The sequence below is a fragment of the Megascapheus bottae genome, chromosome 37 (assembly GCF_031878675.1).
Source record: "Megascapheus bottae isolate mThoBot1 chromosome 37, mThoBot2.hap1, whole genome shotgun sequence".
Lineage (NCBI taxonomy): Eukaryota > Metazoa > Chordata > Mammalia > Rodentia > Geomyidae > Megascapheus > Megascapheus bottae.
In genome coordinates, this window is record NC_143545.1 from 3768547 (window position 1) to 3790625 (window position 22079).

The window sequence follows — 22079 nt, forward strand, 5'->3', positions numbered from 1 at the left end:
CAAAAAGGCATCAGGGAAACTGGGATTTATTTTCCTCAACTAAATTTGAGGATAAGTATTAGAAATAAGTATTAGAAATTTAAATATAAATGTTTGCTTATCAGTGTCAAGACCTTTGTCTGTCTAAAAGTGTTTATGTAATTAAGTGGCAAGAGAAAGGACAGGGAAAACTTAGGGTAGGCCTGTGGGCCTGACATTGAGGTTGAGAGGAGAACTGGCAAAGGTGTAGCTCTGGTGTCTATGTTGGGACAGGCCCTAGGGAAAGTTCACACATGGCACAAAAGCTGGGCCAGATGTCTCACCTTCATCCTGTCCCTTTTCCTTGCAGACTGACACTGAAAACCTGATGGTAAAATGTGGGTGATGTGATTGGTATTTCTGAAACTGCCCCTTAAAATATATGAAACTGGAGAAAATGCTTTAAAAGAAATGTTTAAAAGTTTATCAACTTATGATTTACTCTCAATACTAGTTTGCAGTTAGGTGTATTTAGGAAAAGAAAGATGCTAAGTCTGGATTTGGGTACAGTGATATTTGTAATTCTTGCATCAAGGAAAATCTGTAATTTGAGTTTAATCTGTTATTGGAGTTCTAGGCAGTAATTCAGACTGAAAAAAAAGCCTCTTAGAAGGAGGCCTGGAGGCAAAGGGGATGGCCTTGAGCCTGTAAGAGTAATTCAAAAGTAAATAAAGGACTAAGTGTGAAATGTTAAAGCAAACATTAGTAAAAGTTTTTTTTTAATCAGAAATCATTTCTGGAAGTGAGATTGTCCTAAATATTTGTTTCAAAGTAAAAAAAAAAAAGGAAAGTTAGTGCTACCAAATGATTATTTCATTGCCATTCCAGTTTTGCCTTGTAGAATTTCTGTAACAATTGTAGGCAGGCCCACAGAGAGGAACAGATCATTCTAACAAGCTTGTCAAATGCAACCAAAGTTACATCTTTTTCCTTAACAAGTTCCAGGTAAGACCATGCTTAAAATCTACTTCTGTGTTCCTCACCTTGTTGCTTTGAATGGAAGTAAAATGGCCTTTTAAAGGACTCATTGAGCTGAAAACTGCATTTCTGAGGCAGCCCAGGCAAAGTCCCGTCAGATTGTGATATCAAATCTGCGTGCGTGCTGGGCTTCTTTAAAAACCACTTGCTTTTGCAGATTGGGGCTGCACAACAAATTCCCAACCACAGGTTACAGTCCTGGCCTGACAGCTCCTTCCCTGGTGAAATAAACTTTTAACATCTCAATCGTGTTCTGAATCATCTCATTTTGTCCACCTCTGGACTCCACTAACAGCACCAAGACCTGGGTTCAATTCCTTACTACCACATACATAGGGAAAAAAATGCCAGAAGTGGTGTTGTGGCTCAAGTGGTAGAGCTCTAGTCTTGAAAAAGCACAAGGACAGTGCCCAGGCCCTGAGTTCAAACCTAGGACTGGCAAAAAAAAAATAAAGAAAGAGAAGAAAAACCCATTCTTACAGTCTCCCACTCCCCAAAAATAAGGGATTCTACATTCGTCCTGATAGGAACCTTCACCAGGGGGTCAAGGCGTCCCTTGACCACCCCAGCTTTAGAGAGTTTGCTGCGTCCAGCTTTTCCTCTCTGTTTTAGGCCACAGTGCACTTTCCAGATATAAGTTTAGGAATATAGATCACTTGACCGGCTTCTACTTACCTCCGAAGGCCTTTACTTTTCACCCAGGCGACTTCCCCCAAAAAGATGGTTACGAATTCCTCGAGGATAATCAGAGACTCTCTTGGGTCTAACGCTATCGATGGGATTCCACATCCACCAGTGGGACTCGAACCCACGCATCACTCCAACACACCAAAAATGGGGTCAGGAGGAGGGGAGTCCACATCCCTCCAGGTGGGGATTCCACGTCCCACCAGAGTCCCCCACACATTGACAATCTCATATAAAAAGGTGGATTTATTGGGAAGTAGATGGTGAACTGACCGGCCAGGGACACAGTGCAGACTCGGGAGGTGACACTGTGACCCCAAGCAGCTCTCACCCTGGTTTTAAAAGGTCAAAATCCATGTGGTCGAACCTGGGCACACACAGGTGGCCAATAGGATAGTGACATACACAGAGGGACCATTGCCAGCTCTTGCCACACGCAGGTAGCCAATAAGGTTAGAGCCCAGTGCTTGAATTTACCTTAGTTGGAGTTGGCACAGGAATTGGGCAGATCGCCACAGGAAGCAGGCCCAGCCCCACCCAGGTGGATTTCCCTCTTTGTGGATATGAAGAGCAAAGGTGGCTGGGCTGCTTTACCATTGTTAACTTTCCACAACTCCTGGCCAGGCTTGGCCTGAGCTTGGGAAAATGAAGAGGAGACAAGACTCCTGACTTCCTCCCCTCTCTCCTCTCTCCAGAGGGAGGTAACGTGGGGGTCAGCCATGGGACATTTCCTACTCACACAGCCGGCTCACCGAAGGGTAGAGGGCAGAGCCCAGTCCTGCCCAGACATGCCCACGCCCTCCCCCAATTCTGTCTGTCTCCCTGGGCCCCAGTGGTGGACTGGGGCCGCACTCACTCCACCACCAGCAGGGGGCGGGCGGTAGCGGTCTGACCAGTCCAGCTAGCAGGAAGCAAGCCAGCCAGCCAGCCAGCCAGCCAGTGGTTGGCCCAGGGAAGCAGGGAAGTGGCTGGAAGCAGCAGAAAAAAAATACTCCAAAAGCTGCCTTTTCCTGCCCAAGGATCAAGCCAAGCACAAACGAGGCTATGTTTGAAGAGTGAGCCATTTCCCCGTGTGCGTGTGTGTGTGTGTGTGTGTGTGTGTGTGTGTGTGTGTATCTGTGTGTGACACCTCACCAGAGCCCTCTGCGGGGTGGGGGTGCCTGCCTGATGCATGTCTCTACCCCCCCACCCCCACCCCCCACCAACACTTGTTCACTCGTGCTTTTGTTTCTGGACTCCAGAAAGAACTGTATTTTAAGGCTGACGGGTCTGCCAATCTCCCTGCCAGCCTGGAAACCATGGAGAGCAGATTCCACTGCAGAGTCCAGGAAGGAACACACACCCGCGCGCACACACACACACACACACACACACACACACACACACACACACACACACACACTGCATTGAAGCACATGGGCTGAGCTCCAGAAAAAGCAAAGAATCCATTGAGTGGCCTCTCGTCTCATTTGCAGCACCGATACTGTCATCTTGTCACTTCATCACTGTTTCTGAAGAGGAAAATCCCTCTGTCCCCAGCTGTCCCCCCTCACCACCCACCCAAGAGGGGCAGTAAGGGCAGTAGTTTTCGGTCAGTGTGTGTATGAAGGTGAAGAGCATAAGATCTTTTGTGAGCAAGGTAGTGATGAAAACAAAGTAGCAGGGGTGGCTAGAATAGAACTGTGGCTCGAAAACAAAACATCTGACATCTGTGGGTAGAGATCCAAATTCAGCTCAAGCTCAAAAGATTCTCTCTTTCTCTTTCTATTTTCCCCTTCCTTCCTTCCTTCCTTCCTTCCTTCCTTCCTTCCTTCCTTCCTTCCTTCCTTGTTCTGGCCCTTGAACGCAAGGCCTGGATACGCTGGCCTTGGTCTCTCTCGAAGCTAGTGAGTGCCCTAACCACTGGTGCCACAGCACCACTTCCGGCGTTTCTGTGTAAGTAGTACAGAGACATGCAACCCAGGGCTGCACGCATGCTAGGCAAGTATTCGATCACTGGGTCACAGTCCTGGCCCACTTTTGAGATTCCTCATCATGATTCATCCCTAAAAATGCCACAAGTGGACCCGTGGGTCCTGTGTTGTCTAGGGTCCTAGACGTGAGCCCCCCTCCCCAAAAGTCAGGGGCAATGCTGAAATCTCAGGACCTACCTCAGTGCAATTCTCAGTACTGAACCCGCCCTCCCCAACAGAGAGTCACAGAGAGACACAGAGAGAAAGAAGGAAAGAAAGAAGGAAAGAAAGAAAGTTGTTTGAAGACTATTTCCTCAGTGGTGAATTAGTAGTATGTCATGCAAGAACAGAAGCTCAGGGATCATGGCTCCAGGCAGGCAAAATCCGGTTTCTTACCTCCTGCCCGCCCCCACCTGTACCGCTCCTCCCTGTGTCATTCAACGTGCCGAAGGCCAGCACACACCAACCAGCGCCCAAGATCTCAAAGAGAGCAAGCGAGCACACAGAAATCCAGCCACCTAGGCTCTTCTCTTCCAGTCAGTCAGGCCGGGCCAGGCCAGGCCGAGACTAGCTCTTCACAGAAACCAGGGAGGAGTGGTGGTGGTGGTGGTGGTGGTGCTAAAAGCAGGCATCTGCATGGATGGATGGATGGATGAGCAGCAGAGAAAGGCCAGGCAGGCTCTGATTCAAGAACTCCTGACCTGCCAGGCTGGCAACCTTTGGCTCGGGCTGTTGACCCAATGACTGAGGATGCAGACAGAGGAGGGAGCAAGGTCCTTCCTGCCATGCATGCCAACCCTCCCTCTGAGGAGAGGCAGACAGAGAGCAGCGTGGTGTCCTACCACCCCCATCCCATCGTCCATCTGTCTGCCCATCTGCCCGCCGACCCATCCACCCACCCCACACCCTGACCCCCAAGAAAGAACCTTCTCTCTCCGGCCCAGCATAGGGAGAATCGGGCATCACCCCCTTTCATCTTGGGAGTGGAATACAAACCCAAGCAAAAGACAGTGAGATTCAAGCAAATGGGTCCTTTTATTTTATTTCTAGGGGAAGGAGGGCTGTGAGGTTGTGGTGGGGGCAGGGGGAGGGAGGGAGCTAGGGAGGAGGAAGGGGCAAGGGCAAGGGCAGGGGCAGGAGGCAGAGGCCGAGGGGTGTTTAGGAAGAAGCAGGAGGCTTGCTTCTTCCCCCAAATCTCGCCTTGCATCCCTGGCTCAGCAAAACCTCCACACACACCAATGGTGCACTGGATCGGATTCCTGGCTGGCTGGCTTCTGCTCAGTGCTGAGTGTTTTAGGCATCTCTCCCTGGTCCTGTGGTCTATCCAGCGGTCCCTGGCGGGGGTGGAAGATAAAGAGATGTTACAAGGAGGAGCAGCCTTTACTTTTTCATCATGGATTTTTTTTATCTTTCCCTTTCCCATCAAACTCCCCACCTGACAGAGCTTGAACGTACTGGCCACACGTGCACAAGTATCCACTACTTGAAATGGACCCCACCCAGCCCCAAAGGAAAACGTTTGGGAACTGGATGCGGTATGGGTGGAGCGCTGCAGGACATGGAACCTGCAGGCAGGCAGGCAGGCAGGCCCCACCCACATAGGCCCAAAGGAAGGACCTGTCGTGGAGACAGATGCCATCTAGTGTCCAGATCCCACTATTACTACGAAGGTTTAGGAAAGGAAAGTCTGTTTGGTGAGAAAGAAAAATCCACAGAGTGCAGCCACGTTCACATACATACATACATACATACATGCATACATACATACGTACATACGTACATACATACCTCCAGAAACAAGTCCAAGTACAGCCACCTCTCCGCTGCTTTGGTTTTCGCCTCCACAAGTTGCTCTCTTCTACCAGTAGAGGGGCTGTTTTAGAGACTCTGGGGAGGGAGGGAAGGATGGGGGAGAGAGAGCACAAACAATCACAAGCAGGGAGGGGGCGATGGGAGAGGAGGTGGTGAAAAATGCAAGACCCTGTTTCTGACATACAAACCCTTAGCCTAATTTTGATTAAGTTCTAAATACTAAGTCCCAGTGATTGTAAAAAGAGATCCCCTCCTTGAATACTTGCTTGTTAAACTTATCATTTAAAAAATGACATAAAAATCATTAATAAATTCTTTTTTTAAAAATGTTATTTATTTATTTTTTGCCAGTCCTGGGCTTGAACTCAGGGCCTGAGCACTGTCCTTGGGCTTTTTCAAGCCTAGAGCTCTACCACATGAGCCACAGCACCACTTCTGGCTTTTTTCTATGTATATGGTAGGAAGGAATCGAACCCGGGTCTTCATGCATGCTAGGTAAGCACTTGACCACGAGGCCAAACTCCTAGCCCTCTGGCTGTTTTCTTTTGGTCTTGTATGTTCACTGTGTCTTTGGGACACAGGAATGGAAGACAGAGGACAAGCAAAGGCACTGGACATGATGTGGGAAATGAACTCTCCCACTTGTGAGTGGGGACGACAGGAGAAAACTGGGGCGGGGGAGGGCAGGGATACTTTCCACACAGAAATGTGACTTCCAGAACCGTTACCCTCTGCCCATCACATCCATCAAGGATAAGAAACATGTAAACTGTCATAAATGTCCATTCACTTTCCATCAGTGAATTAACTTTACCTCATCCCGAGACATCAGATGAGGCCATGAGCAGGGATAAGAGCAGGGATCTCAGGAAGGGTGAATTGTCCCGTGGGAGCGGTGGAAAATGTCATGGCTGCCCTGCCTCAGTTTCCCCCCAGGCAGAGTCCCCCATGGGGTGAGAATGGAATGGCGGGGCTCAGGCTCTGCCTTTGTCACAGGGTGATGGTGTATTTCCATGCAGCTGTTTAATGCACAGCTGGACACAGAGTGGATTGGTGGGGACCCCAGGCTCTGGTCATCCCAGCTAATCAGCAGGCTGAGACCCCAGGATCATGGTTCAAAGCCAGCTTGGGTAGGAAATCCGGAAGGCTCTTATCTCCAGTGAACCACCAAAAACAAGCCAGGGGTGGCACTGTGGCTCACGTGATAGGGCACCAGCCTTGAGCAAAACCACTCAGGGACAGTGCCCAAGCCATGAGTTCAAACCCAAACACATTACTTGTGAAATACCTGCACGAGCAGGGGAATCGTGTGCAGGGAACTGGTATCCTCGCCACCCAGGCTCGTGGGATCACACAAGTGTTTATGTTTCTGCAAGCACACACCCGTGCCCTACAATGACGGAACACGACGACACATTAGGAAATACAAGTGAACGCCGGGTGTCCTTTCCCCTGCCTGTAGTCTCAGCGTTTAAATGGTGGAGGCAGGGGGATGCGGGTGAAGGCTGCGCTGAACAGAGGATCCTGAGTGGAATAAGTACATAAACAAACTCCAAGAGAAAAGACGGAAGGAAGGAAGGAAGGAAGGAAGGAAGGAAGGAAGGAAATAAGTAGTAAATTAGACAGGAGGTCAGCAAGCCAAGGAATCTTCTGGAAAGGATGTACAAGGCTGCACACACCTCCACTGCAGACTTAGAGATCTGACCAGGTAGGAAAGAAGACACTGCTCAGGGCCCAGAGTTGTGTAAATTTACTGGTGGAAGGTTCTAGAAGGTTCTAAGAAGAGACTGCTCAGAGCCCAGAGTCGTGTAAATTTAGTGGTGGAAGGTTCTAGAAGGTTCTCACCTAATGGCTTCTCTTTCTACGTCAAGGTTTTCCCCCCTTTGTTTTTTGTGTGTGTGGTTTTTTTTCTGGTGCTGGGACTTGAACTCGGGGCCTGGATGCACTTCCTTAGCCATGTCACTCAAGGCTGGCGCTGTGACACTTTGAGCCCCACTTCCGCTTCTGGTGTGAGTATTATTGTTCTTGTTATTATTACTGGTTGCTGGAGATAAGAGTCTCTCAGCCCTGCCCGGGGCTGGCTGTGAACTGCAATCTTCAGACCTCAGCTGGGATGACAGACGTGAGCCACCATCAGCCAGCACAGTCACAGGAGTGAAGTGTTCCATGAGAAGGCACCTGGGGGAGTCTAGACGTCCCTCGTGGCCGTGGATGAAGAAAGCTCTTGTTGGCAAATCCAGTGACTGGAAATGGCGCACTTTTCAGAGAAAACGCCCTGGTGTGTGACCAGGGCACAGGCGTTCTCTCCTGCCTGGCCTGCGACCTGAAATCTGGGAGACAAAGACAATCAAAACCCCCAGTCAGGCCCAGGGCCCAGTTCTTCCTCCTCTCCCATTTTGGGCTCCCTGCATCTGCTTACCAGCTCCTCTCCAAGCTAGATTGCTTAAAACATGGAAATATGCCATAGAGAATATTATAAAATTTTTTAGTGACACCAGGACTTGAACTCGTGGCCTTGAACTCTCAATTTCCTGGCTAAGGACTGCCACTTTGCCACTGAAACCACGCCTCCGGCTCATTCCCTGTCTCACTCATACAGTCGTGTGGGCTTTTCTGTGTGGACTGGCTTCCAGCCACCATTCTCCATCTTCAGCTTCCTGAGTAGCTGGGATTACAAGAGGGAGCTTCTGGTGCCTGGCCTAAAAGCCAGGGTGAAGGAATGGTTCCATGTGTATTTGTGTGTGTGTGTGTGTGTGTGTGTGTGTGTGTGTGTTGGTCCTGAGTCTTGAATTCAGAGCCTGAGCACTGGCCTTGACTTTTTCACTCAATACTGATGTGATCTACCCTTAAGCGACAGCTCCACGTTTGGCCTTTTTGCTGGTTCCTTGGAGATAAGGGTCTCATACACTTTCCTTCCCCGGGCTGGCTTCAAACCTTGATCCTCAGACCTCAGCCTCCTGAGTAGCTGGGATGACAGGCGTGAGCCAGCAGCACCCAGCATATCCTGGTATATTTTAGATCTAGCTTCTGCCTGTGTGTGAGCCTGGCTGACCTCACTAGCCATGAGTTTGTCCACGCATTCCCTTGCAGCGGGCACGATTGTGGAATAACACACAACCATGACACCACACCACCAGGGGTGGGTCTGTTACTCTTGAAGAAGAATGTCCTGACACACTTCATGCTGCAGTGCCTGCCTTACACCAGCAGGTGTCACCAGTGAGCTGTGTGCAGTTGCCACCATGGGCCTTGGAAAGCCAATGACAAACTCACAGCTGTAGGTTCAAGGCCGCCCCATCTAGCCAGGCCCATGTCTTCTGGGTGTCAGGAAGGTGTAATCCAATCCAAAAATAAACCCCACCTTGCACCTCATTCTGGATGAACTCCTGTGGGAGAAAGAAATCAAGTTCAACCTGTCCACAGAGCCTCCTCTGAGGTTTGCCCAGACTCTTGACACGAGCTGTCCAGTTTCCACGAGCTGACTTCCACCACCCAGTTCTTACCAGCTCTGCCCTGTCCTCGATCATCAAGAGACTCAATTTCCTCACGGAACAGGATTCTCGACTCTCCTGCCACGACTGGAAGTTCATGAAAAACTTATAACATTTCCTCTTTGTTTGAAACCAGTCACGCGGGCATGCGTTTCCTGAAATAGGAAAGAATTAGAGAGGAAAAGACATGGAAGCCGGGTAATGGTGCATATGCCTGTAATCCCAGCCACTCCAAAGGCTGAAATCCAGAAGTACACGGTTCAAAGCCCACCTCAGCCCCCTCCCCAACACTCCATCTCTAAAACTCATCAGAATGAAAAAGGGGTGTGTGGTTCAGGTGGTAGTAGAGCACCTGAGTTGGGCTAGCAGGGGCTCTGAGTTCAAATTCTGATACTGACCTCCCCCTCCAAATGAATAAATAAAAGTACAACAAAATAAACCACTTAGGGCCCGGGAGTTTGGCCTAGCGGTTAAAGTGCTTGCCTAGCATGCACAAGGACCCGGGTTCGATTCCTCGGTATCCCACATACACAACCAAGCCGGAAGTGGCAGAGACGAGACACAACCAAACTGGAAGTGGCAGAGACGAGACTGCGACGGCGACAGAGAGCGAAAGAAGCGAGCTGAGCTGAAGTGAGCGGAGCCCAACCGAGTTGTGGCCGGAGCGAGCGGGGCCGGAGCGAGCGGGGCCGGAGCGAGCAGGGCCAGAAAGAGAAAGGGGCAAAAAAAAAAATAAAAATAAAAATAAACCACTTACCTGTATCTTTGTCCTGTTGCATGCTGGGAGAATCTTTCACACAGCTGCAATCATGGCTTCTACTTTCATTACAATACCTTCTATTGTTGGGTCCCTCTCACATGGAATAGCTGCTTAACTGACTTACTAAGAAATACAATATATAGAGCAATGCCCATCATATTTCTACAGATATAACTGCATGCTCTTCCACTACTTATGTTACTGTGGCTACAGTAGAATTTGCACACACTGTTGTTTCTTGTAGTTGTCTATGAACAGATGAGAGATGTCTTCTTATTCAAACTCATGGAGAAGCCGGGCTTGGTGATGCACCCCTGTAACCCCAGCCACTCAGGAGGCTGAAATCTGAGGATTATGGTTCAAAGCCAGGAAAGTCCCTGAAACTCTCATCTCCAATGAACCACAAGAAAACTGAAGTTGCACTGTGTCTCAAGTGGTAGAGTACCAGCCTTGAGCACACATACACACACACACACACCCCTAGAGGGCGCCAGGAGTTTGGTCAAGTGGTAGAGTACCAGCCTTGAGCACACACCACACACACACACACACACACACACACACACACACACACACACACACACCTACCTAGAGGGCGCCAGGAGTTTGGCCCAGTGGTAGAGTGCCTGTCTACCATGTAAAAAGACTGAGCTTTTTGGCTCAAGGCTGATGCTCTACCACTTGACCACACAGCTCCTCTTCCTGCTTTTTGCTGATTCACTGGAGATAAGAGTCTTACACACTTTCCTGTCTAGAGTGGCTTCGAACTGTGATCCTCAGCTGTCAGCCTTCTGTGTGGCTGGGATGACAGGTGTGAGACATCAACCAGAGCCAAGCTAGACTTCCTGAGTTCAATTAGTGATCTAGGCATGAAATTCATAAAATAAATGATGATTTCATAGAACTGTTCCATTTCCTGCCTCAGCGGATGGCACGTGGACATCTGATTAAATAGAACGTGTTGAAGTTTTAAAGCTGAAGAAAGGGAAATGACAGGGAGCCTCTTCTTTCCGGCCTTTATGCAGGGCTGAAGTCGTCCCATGAAGTTCATCCACACCTGCTGGCCTTACTGCACCCTCCTGTAGTCACGGCTGGAAACCCAAGGCCCAGTAGAGCTGTGGCTCAAGAGGTAGAGCACCAGCCTGGAGAGAAAAAGCTCAGGACAGCGCCCAGGCCCTGGGTTCCAGTCCTGGCCAGGGGAGGCGGCAGTTCCTGCAGAATATTCCCAGCTGACGAGGCTGCAGGGTCTCGGGTCCTGGGCTCCAGTCCTGGCCAGGGGAGGTGGCAGTTCCTGCAGAATATTCCCAGCTGACGAGGCTGCGGGGTCTCGGGTCCTGGGTTCCAGTCCTGGCCAGGGGAGGCGGCAGTTCCTGCAGGATATTCCCAGCTGATGTGGCTGCGGGGACTCAGGCCCTGGGCTCCAGTCCTGGCCAGGGGAGGCGGCAGTTCCTGCAGAATATTCCCAGCTGACGAGGCTGCGGGGACTCAGGCCCTGGGCTCCAGTCCTGGCCAGGGGAGGCGGCATTCCTGCAGAATATTCCCAGCTGACGCGGCTGCGGGGACTCAGGCCCTGGGTTCCAGTCCTGGCCAGGGGAGGTGGCATTTCTGCAGAATATTCCCAGCTGACGAGGCTGCAGGGACTCGAGCTCCTGATGCTCGTTTCTTGCCAGGTGGGTTTCAGGCCAGCCTGGGCATAAAGAAGTCTACAAGACTCAGCCTCCACCAAGGGCCTGGGCTGCGGCTCAGAGGACAAAGCTACCGCGCCCCACACAGCTCTCCTCCTGAGATGGGGTCTCGATCTCCTCTTCCCCAGGCTTTTCTTGAGAACAGACATCTTTCTTCCCTCCACCTCCTCCATAGCCGGGATGTTTTGATTGCTCTGATTGGTGAAGCGCTGGTCAGGCACCGCCCATGCCATCCTCTGATTGGATGGTGTTTGCATGGCCCCGCCCACCCTGGCGGAAGTGGGCGGGCCTTCCTCCGGGGCGGGCTCTCGCTCCCCACGAGGACCGGAAGAGGAAGTGGATTCCTCCCGCGAACAGCCATGGCGTCCTCGGGCCGCCTCCCATCAGCTCAGCCCCGGCCCCGACCGGACGACCCCGCAGGGGCTGCGGGAAGGGCGCTGGCTCCGCGGTGAGTGTGGACGCTGGGCTGGTGGTCGGGGTTCTCTCGGGTGAAGCAGGTTCTGGAATGGAGTCCTGAGGCGGGCGGGGGGGGGGGGCGGGGTGGGGGCGTCCCGGAGCGGCCGGGCTGCAGGACGGAGCCCCGGGCGCCGCGCTGACGTCCCCGGAGGACCGGGCTGGCCGGGCGGGCCTGGGGCCCGCGGGGGCCGGGACGGAGACGCGAGCCAGGCCGGGCGCCCAGGAGACGCCGCGGGGCCCCGGCCGAGAGTGGCCTGGACGTCCTCGTCAGCCTGGAGCCCGGCCTCGTCCACCGGGCCTCGTCCACCGGGCCTCGTGCAGCCGGGCCTCGTCCACCGGGCCTCGTCCAGCCGGGCCTCGTCCACCCGGCCTCGTCCAGCCGAGCCTCGTCCATCGGGCCGGGCCTCGTCCCTGCCCGTCACCCCCCAGGCCTCCCGCAGTGGTTTCTGCTCAGCGTCGTTTCCCGGCTTCGACAGGGGGGGGGGGGGGCGGGCGCCGCTCACACAAACCTCACAGCCGCCCTGGGGACCAGGTGACATTGTGAACATAAACCTTGACAGATTAAGTTCTGTCTGTCCGTCTATTTTATCTACCTGCCCGCCTAGCTACATGTGCTTATGGATAGTGTGTGTGTTCCTTTATGCGTGTGTGTATGTCTTTATTACATACATACATATATATTTATTTCAATTCTTCCTTATTTTGCCTTTAATAATGTTGGAGGTTCACTGAAGATAACAGTCTTACACACTTTTCCTCCACCTCCACCCCCAGTCCTGGGGCCTCAATTCAGGGCCTGGGCACTGTCCCAGAATTTTTTTTTTTGAGGGGTTTTGGGGCTTGAACTCTGACCTGGGCACTGTCCCTGAGCTCTTCAGCTCAAGGTTATCGCCCTACCCTTAAGCCAAGCCCCACTTGCTGTTTTCTAGAGGTTAACTGGAGATAACAGGCGCAGATTCTTTTGTGCCTGGGCTGACTTTGAACCTTTGTCCTTTGATATCAGCCTCATGAGCAGCTATGATTGCAGGCATGAGACACTGCACCCAGCTTGTGCCAGAGATTCTTTTGCTCAAGACTTCTGGCTTTTGGTGGTTCACTGGAGACCAGAGTCTCACAGACTTTCAAACCTCAGTCATCAGATCTCAGCCTCTTGAGCAGTTAGGATGACAGGTGTGAACCGCCAGCGCCCGGCTCCAGGATGTTTTATTTTAATCAGTGTGACTCATGTTATATTTCCAGCGCGGGTTTTACTCCTCACAAATTGATTGTCCTATGCAAAGGGACAGTCCTAGCCTGAGGCCAAGCTGGGTAAGGCACACCCCCAAATGCAGGCTTTTAATCAGATACACATTCTTCCCCCTGTCTATTCATGGAGATGTGTTACCTGTTTTACTTTGTTAAAAAGGTAGATTTAGATTGTCATTCTGAGTCGAATTCTTTTTTTTTCTTTTTTTAATGCCAGTCCTGGGGCTTGAATTCAGGGCCTGAGTGCTCTCCCTGAGCTTTTTCCCTCAAGGTTGGTGTTCTACCACCTGAGCCACAGCTCCACTTCTGAGTTTTTGCTGGTACCTTGGAGATACCAGAATCTTAGATTCTGTTTTCCAGGCTGGCTTTGAACTGTGATTCTCCTATCTAAATATCTTCAGTAGCTGATATAAGCATGAGCCACTGGCACCTGACACTTGACTTTTTTAGGTGTCAAAGTCAGAAGACATTAGAAGGAGAATGACAGAAAACAAAGCTAGGGGTTGAAATGACCTCACTTAATTTACATGTCCAATGGTGGACAGCAAATTAGGAAACCTGTGTGAAGCTTTGTGCTGTAATTTATTTGGTTGAGTGTGACTCAGAAGGATTATTTCATTGTTAGATGAAGAACTGGAATGAGGGAGAAGAGTGGAAAAGACAAAAATGATCAAGACTCATTGAAGTGCCATGTCAGGGGCTGGCAACTCACTCTGCCATCCCAGCTAATCAGGAGGCTGAGATCCGAGGATCAGGGTTCCAAGCCAGCCCGGGGCAGAAATCCATAAACTTCTTATCTCCAACAAGGCAGAAGTGGAGGTGTGGCTCAAGTGGTAGAGCACCACAAAAGCTCAGGGACAGTGCCCAGGCCCAGAGTTCAAGCCCCAGGATCAACACACACACACACACACAGAAATGATGCCTAGGTCAACATGGTGAATTAAAACTCTTTTTTACAACTTCTTTTTTTTTTGCATATATTGTTTATTGAAATTAATATTATCATTAATCTTATATTCACTAGATCGAAGCTGTATTATTACTTTACAAACATTGATACCCTTTCTCATGTCTTGGTCCCATTTCCCTCCTCCCACCCCCACCCTTTTTACAACTCCTGACGGTAACGATAATTGTGAAAATGAAAGACAGAACTGCAATGAGTTTCAGGTGAGAAGTGTGTAAATCCCCCATCTTTTCAGATACTACGGGCCTTTGAAGGTGACTATGTCACCCACATGTGTGGTAATTGACTCATATTCCCCATGTGCTCTGACACCCCCACCCCAGAGAACCCCGGAACAGAAGTGAGCAACTTTTCCCTCCTCTAGCATCACTGTGCCTACCCTGAACTTCATTCATTCTATAGCAAATCAGTATGGGTGCACAGTACCCCCCTACCCCCCAAAATGCAGGCTGTTTGTTTTTTTCAATGTTGAGGCTTGAACTCCCTGCCTAGCCACTATCCCCCAGATCTTTGGCTCAAGGCTGGCTACGAACCCACGTCCTCCGATGTTGGGGCCTGATCGCCATTCCGGCTCAGCAGGCATTAAAGGGCTTTGGCCAGGCATTCCTCCCTTACCTCTCTTGAGGTATTTCCTGTGTATGTGACTCAACCCTTGTGGACCTGTGTTGCTGAAGAGCAACATTCAGATGTCAGTCTTTCGCATAGCTGGGATTCTAGGTGTAAGGTATTAGGATCCCAGCTACAAGCAGACAGTATGTAGAGGAGGAGACCCGGGGTAGGAGAGAGCTGGAGGCGGCTGGGCACTGGGCGTAGCTGCTTGGTTTGCTGCAGATCCACTTTCTCTCTGCGTAGACCCTGGCGCTGCTAATTCCAACATCATCCAAATAGGCGTATTCCCCAGAGCCTCGAACTTCCACCCTAGAGCCAAGCAGAAACACGTTCAGTACTCACATTTGGATATTTACTTCCTTTTGATCAGGTGTGGACTATGAACTTGGGGTCTTGGACTGCTGGTTCCTGAGCTGTGCTCAAGACAAGTCCTGCTCTCCTATTATGAGCCACAGCACCACTTCTGAATTTTCTTCTTTTTTTTTTTTTTTTTTTTTTGGTGATACATGGGAGATAAGAGTCTTACGGATTTTCCTGCCTAGGCTGGTTTCAAACTAATTCTCAGATTGCAGTCTCCTGTGTAGCTAGGATGACAGGTAAGCACCACCAGCACACAGCTTGTTGTCTGTAGGTTTTTTACTTTTCCTTTTTTGTGGGTCATGGGGCTTGAACTGCGTGAGATCTTCAGCTCAAGGCCTACCCTTGAGCCAAGCCCCCACTTCCCCAGCTGGCTTTGAACCTTGAGACTCAGATCTCAGCCTCCTGAATAGCTAAGATTATGAGTATTAGCCACTGTGCCCAGATTTGTTGTCTGTAGTTTTAGAAAAATAACAGACTAACAGAAGTTTGGCATTAATGATAAGCACTGATGACTGAGTTACATTTCTTCTCCATTCTCAAAGTCCTGGTGTGAATGCCACCTGTCTGTCCATCACCCGTCCATCCCAGTCACACTAACCACGCATTCATTCATGACCCACGGCCACCTGTGGGCTCCCTAGACGTGACCTCCACTCAGGCTCAACTGATTCCAAAATGCAGAAAAATAAAACATCAACAACAACAAATCCATGCTGGGTTCCAGGACTCACACCTGTCATCCCAGCTACTCAGGTGGCTGAGCTCTGAGGATCACAGTTCAAAGCCAGCCCTGGAAGAAAAGTCCATCAGACTCTAATCTCCAATAAACCTATTTAGCAAAAGCTGGAAGTGGCCCTGTGGTTCAAGTGGTAGAGCGCTAACCTTGAGCAAAACCTCAGGAACAAGGGCCCAGCCCTGTGTTCAAGCCCCAGTCCCAACCCAAAACACAGAAGCCAAAAGATGGCTGACAACGTACAAGTTGGTGAAGTTTGTGTTGTCTGCCCACTTCCAACTGTGCTTTGAGGATTCTCTTCGAAGTCCAATCCAATGATAGTAACCCCTGTATCTTTTCAAGAAATTCTGTAATAAAACAGTCAGTTGAAAATGAGAGTCCTTGTCTTTTGGATGTATTTTATATTTCTGTCAAAGGCTGGCTTCAAACTGTCATCTCACATCTCAGCCTCTGAGAAGCTCTGTATTAGGACTAATAATTCTTTTTCTTTTGTTTGTGTGTATGTGCCAATCTGACTTGCACAGTTTGGCTTGGAACTGCGATCCTCCCATCTCAGCCTCCTGGGTAGCTAGGATGACAGGTGTGAGCTCCTGGCACTTAAACCCTTTAACTTCACACAACCTCTCCAAGTCGGGGCAGGGTGTCTTTAGCATGTCACAATGTCACAGAGAATAGGAACCCCAAAACATTTTCTTACCAGGTCCTGGATGGTGTCAAAGGTGGCCAGATTGGCTCCAAAGGAGGCACAAAAGTCCTGACTGGACGTCCAGTTCCTTGTATCCTCAGAAAAATAGAAACACTGATTCCCAAAGCCAATCCACTCTCTTGGACAGGAAGAAAACAGGCTGTGCTCTGGAATGCGGCTTTCTGCTTGGGTCACGAACACACAATGGATTTGCTTTATAATCAGTCTTCTGTTTTCTGTGCCCGTCCCGGGGCCTAAGCTACACCTTGGCATTCAAAGCCACCCACCTGCTAGAATCACCGTTAGCACAACTGTCGTCCCAAACAGAACCACAATAGTCAACAGACAGCAGTGCCATTTGGCCGGGGTGATAGGTGATAATATTCCTGTGTATTTTTCCTGGAGCTCCATCACTGCAAACAGGGACAGAGGAGGGTTTGAATCCAAGGGTTTGAATGTAGAAGGAAAATGATCATAGCATTTTCTCCTTGTGGCTTGTGCTGCTCAGTTACCACCAAAGGCCATCTTGCAATGGTGAAAAAGGAAAGAATGGAGGAGCTGAGCACTGGTGTCTCCTCCTGTAAGCCCAGCTACTCAGGAGCCCTAGATGTGAGGGTGGCAGGCAAGAAAGTCTGGGAGACTCGTCTCTAAGAAGCCATGCAAAGGGCAGAAGGAGAGATGAGGCTCCAGTGCCAGGGCAGAAGCCTTGAGAGACAAAGCTTAGAGACAGGATCCAGGTCCTGAGTTCAAACCCCAGCTTGATCATGTAATATGCAGTAGATATTATAAATATATGTCATAATAACATACTATATCACATGGACTATTATCAGTGTATTCTCTGTACTGCTGTATTTTTTCTCTTTTGTCAGGGAGCTTTAACTCAACTCAGTGCATGTATGCCATCCTAGACATTTTTCCTTTAAGACTAGCACTCTAGCACTTTGAGCTTCAGCACCACTTCTGATTTTCTGATAGTCCACACATATGCAAATATATAAAAGTAAAATATTGAAATTGAAAGGTCTTTTTTTTTTTTGCCAGTCCTGGGCTTCGGCTCAGGGCCTGAGCACTGTCCTTGGACTTTCTCAAGGTTAGAGCTCTACCACTTGAGCCTCAGCACCACTTCCGGCATTTTTCTATGTATGTGGTACCGAGGAATCGAACCCGGGTCTTCATGCATGCTAGGCAAGCACTTTAACCACTAGGCCAAACTCCCGGCCCCCAAAATGAAAGCTCTTTACCAAACTCATTCTATGAAGCCAATATAGCCCTCATACCCAAACCAGATAGAAATTTATCAAAAAAGAGAACTATAGACCCATTTCTTTGATGAACATCAATGCAAAACTTTTCAAGAAAATATTGGCCAACCATGTACAACAACTCATCAAAATAATTATACACTATGATCAAACAGGATTCATTACAGGGAGGCAAAGCTGGTTCAGCATACGCAAATCAATATAATTCAGTACATCACCAGGAGCAAGGACAAAAATCACATGATTGTCTCAATAGATGCAGAAAAGCCATTTGACAAGATCCAACATCCCTTTATGCTAAAAGCTCTGGAGAAACTAGGAATCCATGGAACATTTCTCAGTATAATAAGGGCTGTATATGACAAACCCACAGCTAGTATTATACTTAATGGTGAAAAGCTAAAACCATTCCCTCTAAAATACCCATCAATATCCCAATGTCATTCTTTAAAGAAATAGAAGAGGCAATCCAAAATTTCATATGGAATAATAAAAGACCCCGTATAGCAAAAACACTTCTTAGCAGAAAGAACAGCACAAGAGGAATCCCAATACCAAACTTTAGACTCTATTACAGAGCTATAGTGACCAAAACAGCTTGGTACTGGCACAAGAACAGGCCTGAAGACCAATGGAATAGAACTAAGAACCCAGATATTAACCCACAGACCTATGGCCACCTAATCTTTGATAAGGGACATGAGAAACGGTATCATTGTATGTGAATTAATGCACCTTCTATCTGGTGAATATAACATAACCCTTCTATTAATTACAATAAAAATATATGAAAAAATGCATAACACATACAAATACATTGCATAAATATGAAAGTATACCTTTATTATGTATACATAATAAAAATTGATACTTTTATTATGTATACATAATCTATATATACTTTTTATTAAAGAATTTAACACTGATTTTTGCATATTTCAAATGACGTGTTTAACAAACTGGTATTCAAGAAGGGACTCTCTATACAAGTAATGGCTATGGAATCATCTGCCACAGATGGCCAATGGCAGCAGCGGCCCCAGATCCGCCTGAGAGAGGGGCACCACCCAAATCCAAGCCGCAGCTGCACACACACTACGACGCCACCGACGTGGAGCGAGCTAAGTCAGGCACAGGACCAGGGCTGCAGCAGGCCCGCAGTGGCGACATGCACAGGAGTGGGTGGGGGGCCCACGCCACCCTGGATCAGAAGTGGGACAACATGGGTGGGCCTACGACATCAAAGATCATTTTTTCTCTATTCCTCTCCACCTGGAAGATGCTGAGAAGTTTGCCTTCTCCCTTCCTTCATTAAATTATAAAGGCCCTAATTTGTGTTTTGAATGGACAGTGCTACCTCAAGGTATGGCCAGTAGTCTTCCTATATGTCAGGACTATATGTCTAGAGTCTTATCCCCTCTTAACGAGGAGACAGGCTCACTTTTCTATGTATATATGGATGATATCATTATAGGAAGCCCAGACACTCAACATTTAAATTGTCTTTTTAATAAATGTCTCCAACTGTTAAAAGATAATGGCTTCCAAATTGCCCCAGAAAAAAATCCAAAAGATACCCCCCTTTAAAATCCTGGGATCTGTCCTAACACTGGACGTTGTGTCTCCTTTAAAACTCCAATTATCTATCCAAGATACTTACACCCTGCCCCAACTTCAAAAACTTCTTGGTGAAATTAATTGGATGAGACCATGGATCCCCATAACCACTGCAACTCTCACACCTCTTTTTGATCTCTTAAAAGGTCTTGATCTGACCTCCATAGTAACGTTGTTAGCTGATCATAAAGAGGTTCTAAATAAAATTCAATTAGCTATAAATGAAGCAGCCTTAAAGAGGTATGATCCTGCTATGCCCCTAACGCTCTATGTCCTATCAGGACAGACCCTCTTTACTGCCCTTTTAAGCCAGGAAGGGGAACCTCTTCACTGGATTCACCTGTCAGTCGGAGGAACACCTAGAGTTTACTCCATGATTGACCAGATGGCAGATTGTATTGTCAAAGGACGAGATTTATCCACTCGTCTTTTTGGGAGTGAACCCCACTCTCTTATTGTCCCCTTTAGGATTAATGATTTCTCTTGGCTACAGAGAAATAAAGCTAGACTAGCAATAGCCATGGAAGGCTTTCCAGGTAAAGTGGATTGTCATTATGGTCCCCATAAATGGATGCGCTCCTTTAGTCAGCTAGAGTGGAGACCTCCAAAACTTTTTCTAGGTGAAGCTGATCCCTCCTTCTCCACCGTATTCACAGATGGAGGCAAGAAGGGGGCTTCTGTTGTTATTTTCTCCCCAGGTAAAGGCAATTCTTCTCCTGCAGTGACCCTGTCTCATCCAACACAGAGCTCAGTGCAATTTAAGGAACTTTATGTGGTGGTCTTAGCTCTATCTGAGGTTACTGGTCCTCTTAACCTATTCTCAGATAGCCTGTATGTAGTCAGTTTGTTATCTAACCTCATAGAAGCTCATATTAAACTTGATAGTAATCCCATCACTCCTTTGATGATTCAAGGTAGAAATTTGCTCAAACAAAGGATTGCTCCTATGTTTATTCAACATCTGAGGGGACTTCCAAGTATTTTGACCAAAGGCAATGCCCTCGCTGACCAGTTAGCCTCTAAGCCTGAATGTTACACTTTACAGGAGGCTATCTCTTTCCATCAGCTCACGCATGCCAACTGGAGGGGACTACACCACCGATTTCCCCAAGTCGCTATTAAAGACCTAAAAAAGATCATTAGGACCTGCAAGTCGTGCCACCCTTTCTTACAGGTTCCACCGCTCCAAATGGGCGGTGTTAACCCTCGAGGCCTTAGGCCTAATAATCTGTGACAAATGGATGTTACACGTTTTCCCTTTTTTGGAAAACTTAAATACATTTTTTAACAATAGACACCTTTTCCCATGCCTTTTGGGCTACAGCCCATTCCAGAGAGAGCTAAACATGCTATCAGTCACTTTCTTCAATGATTTCCAGACCAAACAAAAACCGATAACGGTCCGTGTTTTGTAAGCAAGTCTCTTGATGACTTCTTTAAACAATGGCAAATCTCCTGGACAGATAACATCCTCACCTTCTTCCCCAATATCAACGCCCCTGTCAGCAGGAAGTAGCCAGAAAGAGTCGGCGCCGCTTTATAACTATCAGAAGGTGGGAATGTTAGGTCTGCCTGGGAGAAATGATTCCTTCCCTTGGCGTTCTGTGCACCCTGGAAATCCCTGCCCAAACTGTAACCCTGGCAACTGTCATGTCTCCCAGTGGGAGGTCTCCCAGTCTAAAGTATTTCCTCATCCTCTGAGGTCACATCCGCTTCTGCTGTTCCCCCCCCCATATAATGTCTCACTTCCAGCCATAACTCTCTTTTTTATCCGCCTGACTCCATCTTGTGGGGCTGTAGGTCTGTTTTCTCTCTTTCCCTCTCTCAATAAACCTTTGCCTCTTAAACTGCGTGGAGTTTCCTTTCCAGAAGCCTTACACACGCCACACCATATCACCCTCAGGAGATGAGCCCGCATGCGGCTCAGACCAACACCACTGCCTGAGGCAGGGGGTGGGGACAGATCGGGAAATCTCCCACCCCGCCACCACAACCAGGCGCCAGCCCCGAGAAAGATGCCCTGCGGGATCCTCCCCCAGCTGGGGTGGGGGAAGAGGTCGATCAGCCATCGTGGCTTGGGGCAAGCCACTAAGCGCTCTAAGAAGCGGGACGAGGGGGACAGCCAGAGCCGCGGGAGCCCATCGGGAGGGACCCCTGCCAGCCCAGCGGGAGCTGCACTGCCCCCCGAACCAAGATAGCTAGAGAACACACCTCTCACTCTGAGGGGGTGCCAGACCCAGCCCGACGGACCCCCGCCAGGGGTCACCGCCAAAGGTGCCCATCCAACGACACGGGCAGGAGGCGGGGGTCTGCGGTCCAAGCAACTCCGGCTCCTACGGTGCCGCTCGTGGGAGAGGGCAAAGGGGGCGATCGAGGGTGCACAGGCGCACGGCGGAGAACCCGGCCCACAAGCGGCTCACCTCCACTGCAACTTCTCAGGTACCCCAGCGAGGCCGCCAGGAGACACGGCAGGGAAGGAGCACAGCCGAAGGCCGGGAACAGCGGCTCACAAACAAGGGGAGGAGACCGCTCCGCCCACCGGCACCCCAAGACACGCACACCCGGCCTCTCATGCCGACCATCTCGACCCCCGAGAAGGCACCACATCTCCAACAGTGACAGCCTCCCCCTACTCGAGGATGGCCGGGACACGCCACAGGCAGCGAGCCACCAGACGGGGCACGGGAAACGGGAACGACACCACCGCGCAGCTTCGGGCACCTGGGGGTCGACCGGGAGCTTTCTAGGGAGCACCGCAA

General features: G+C 49.4%; 1 protein-coding gene across 1 annotated transcript; it reads right to left on the reverse strand.

Annotated features, from left to right (window-relative positions):
* Nucleotides 1-7635: 7635 nt before the first annotated feature.
* LOC150042084 (killer cell lectin-like receptor subfamily B member 1F) lies at nt 7636-9717 on the reverse strand. Its single transcript, XM_090325205.1, has 4 exons — nt 9696-9717; nt 8951-9093; nt 8721-8833; nt 7636-7777 (listed from the first exon to the last, which is right to left on the reverse strand). The coding sequence occupies exons 1-4, from the start codon at nt 9715-9717 to the stop codon at nt 7636-7638; spliced, it is 420 nt and encodes a 139-aa protein (XP_090181331.1).
* Nucleotides 9718-22079: the final 12362 nt, after the last annotated feature.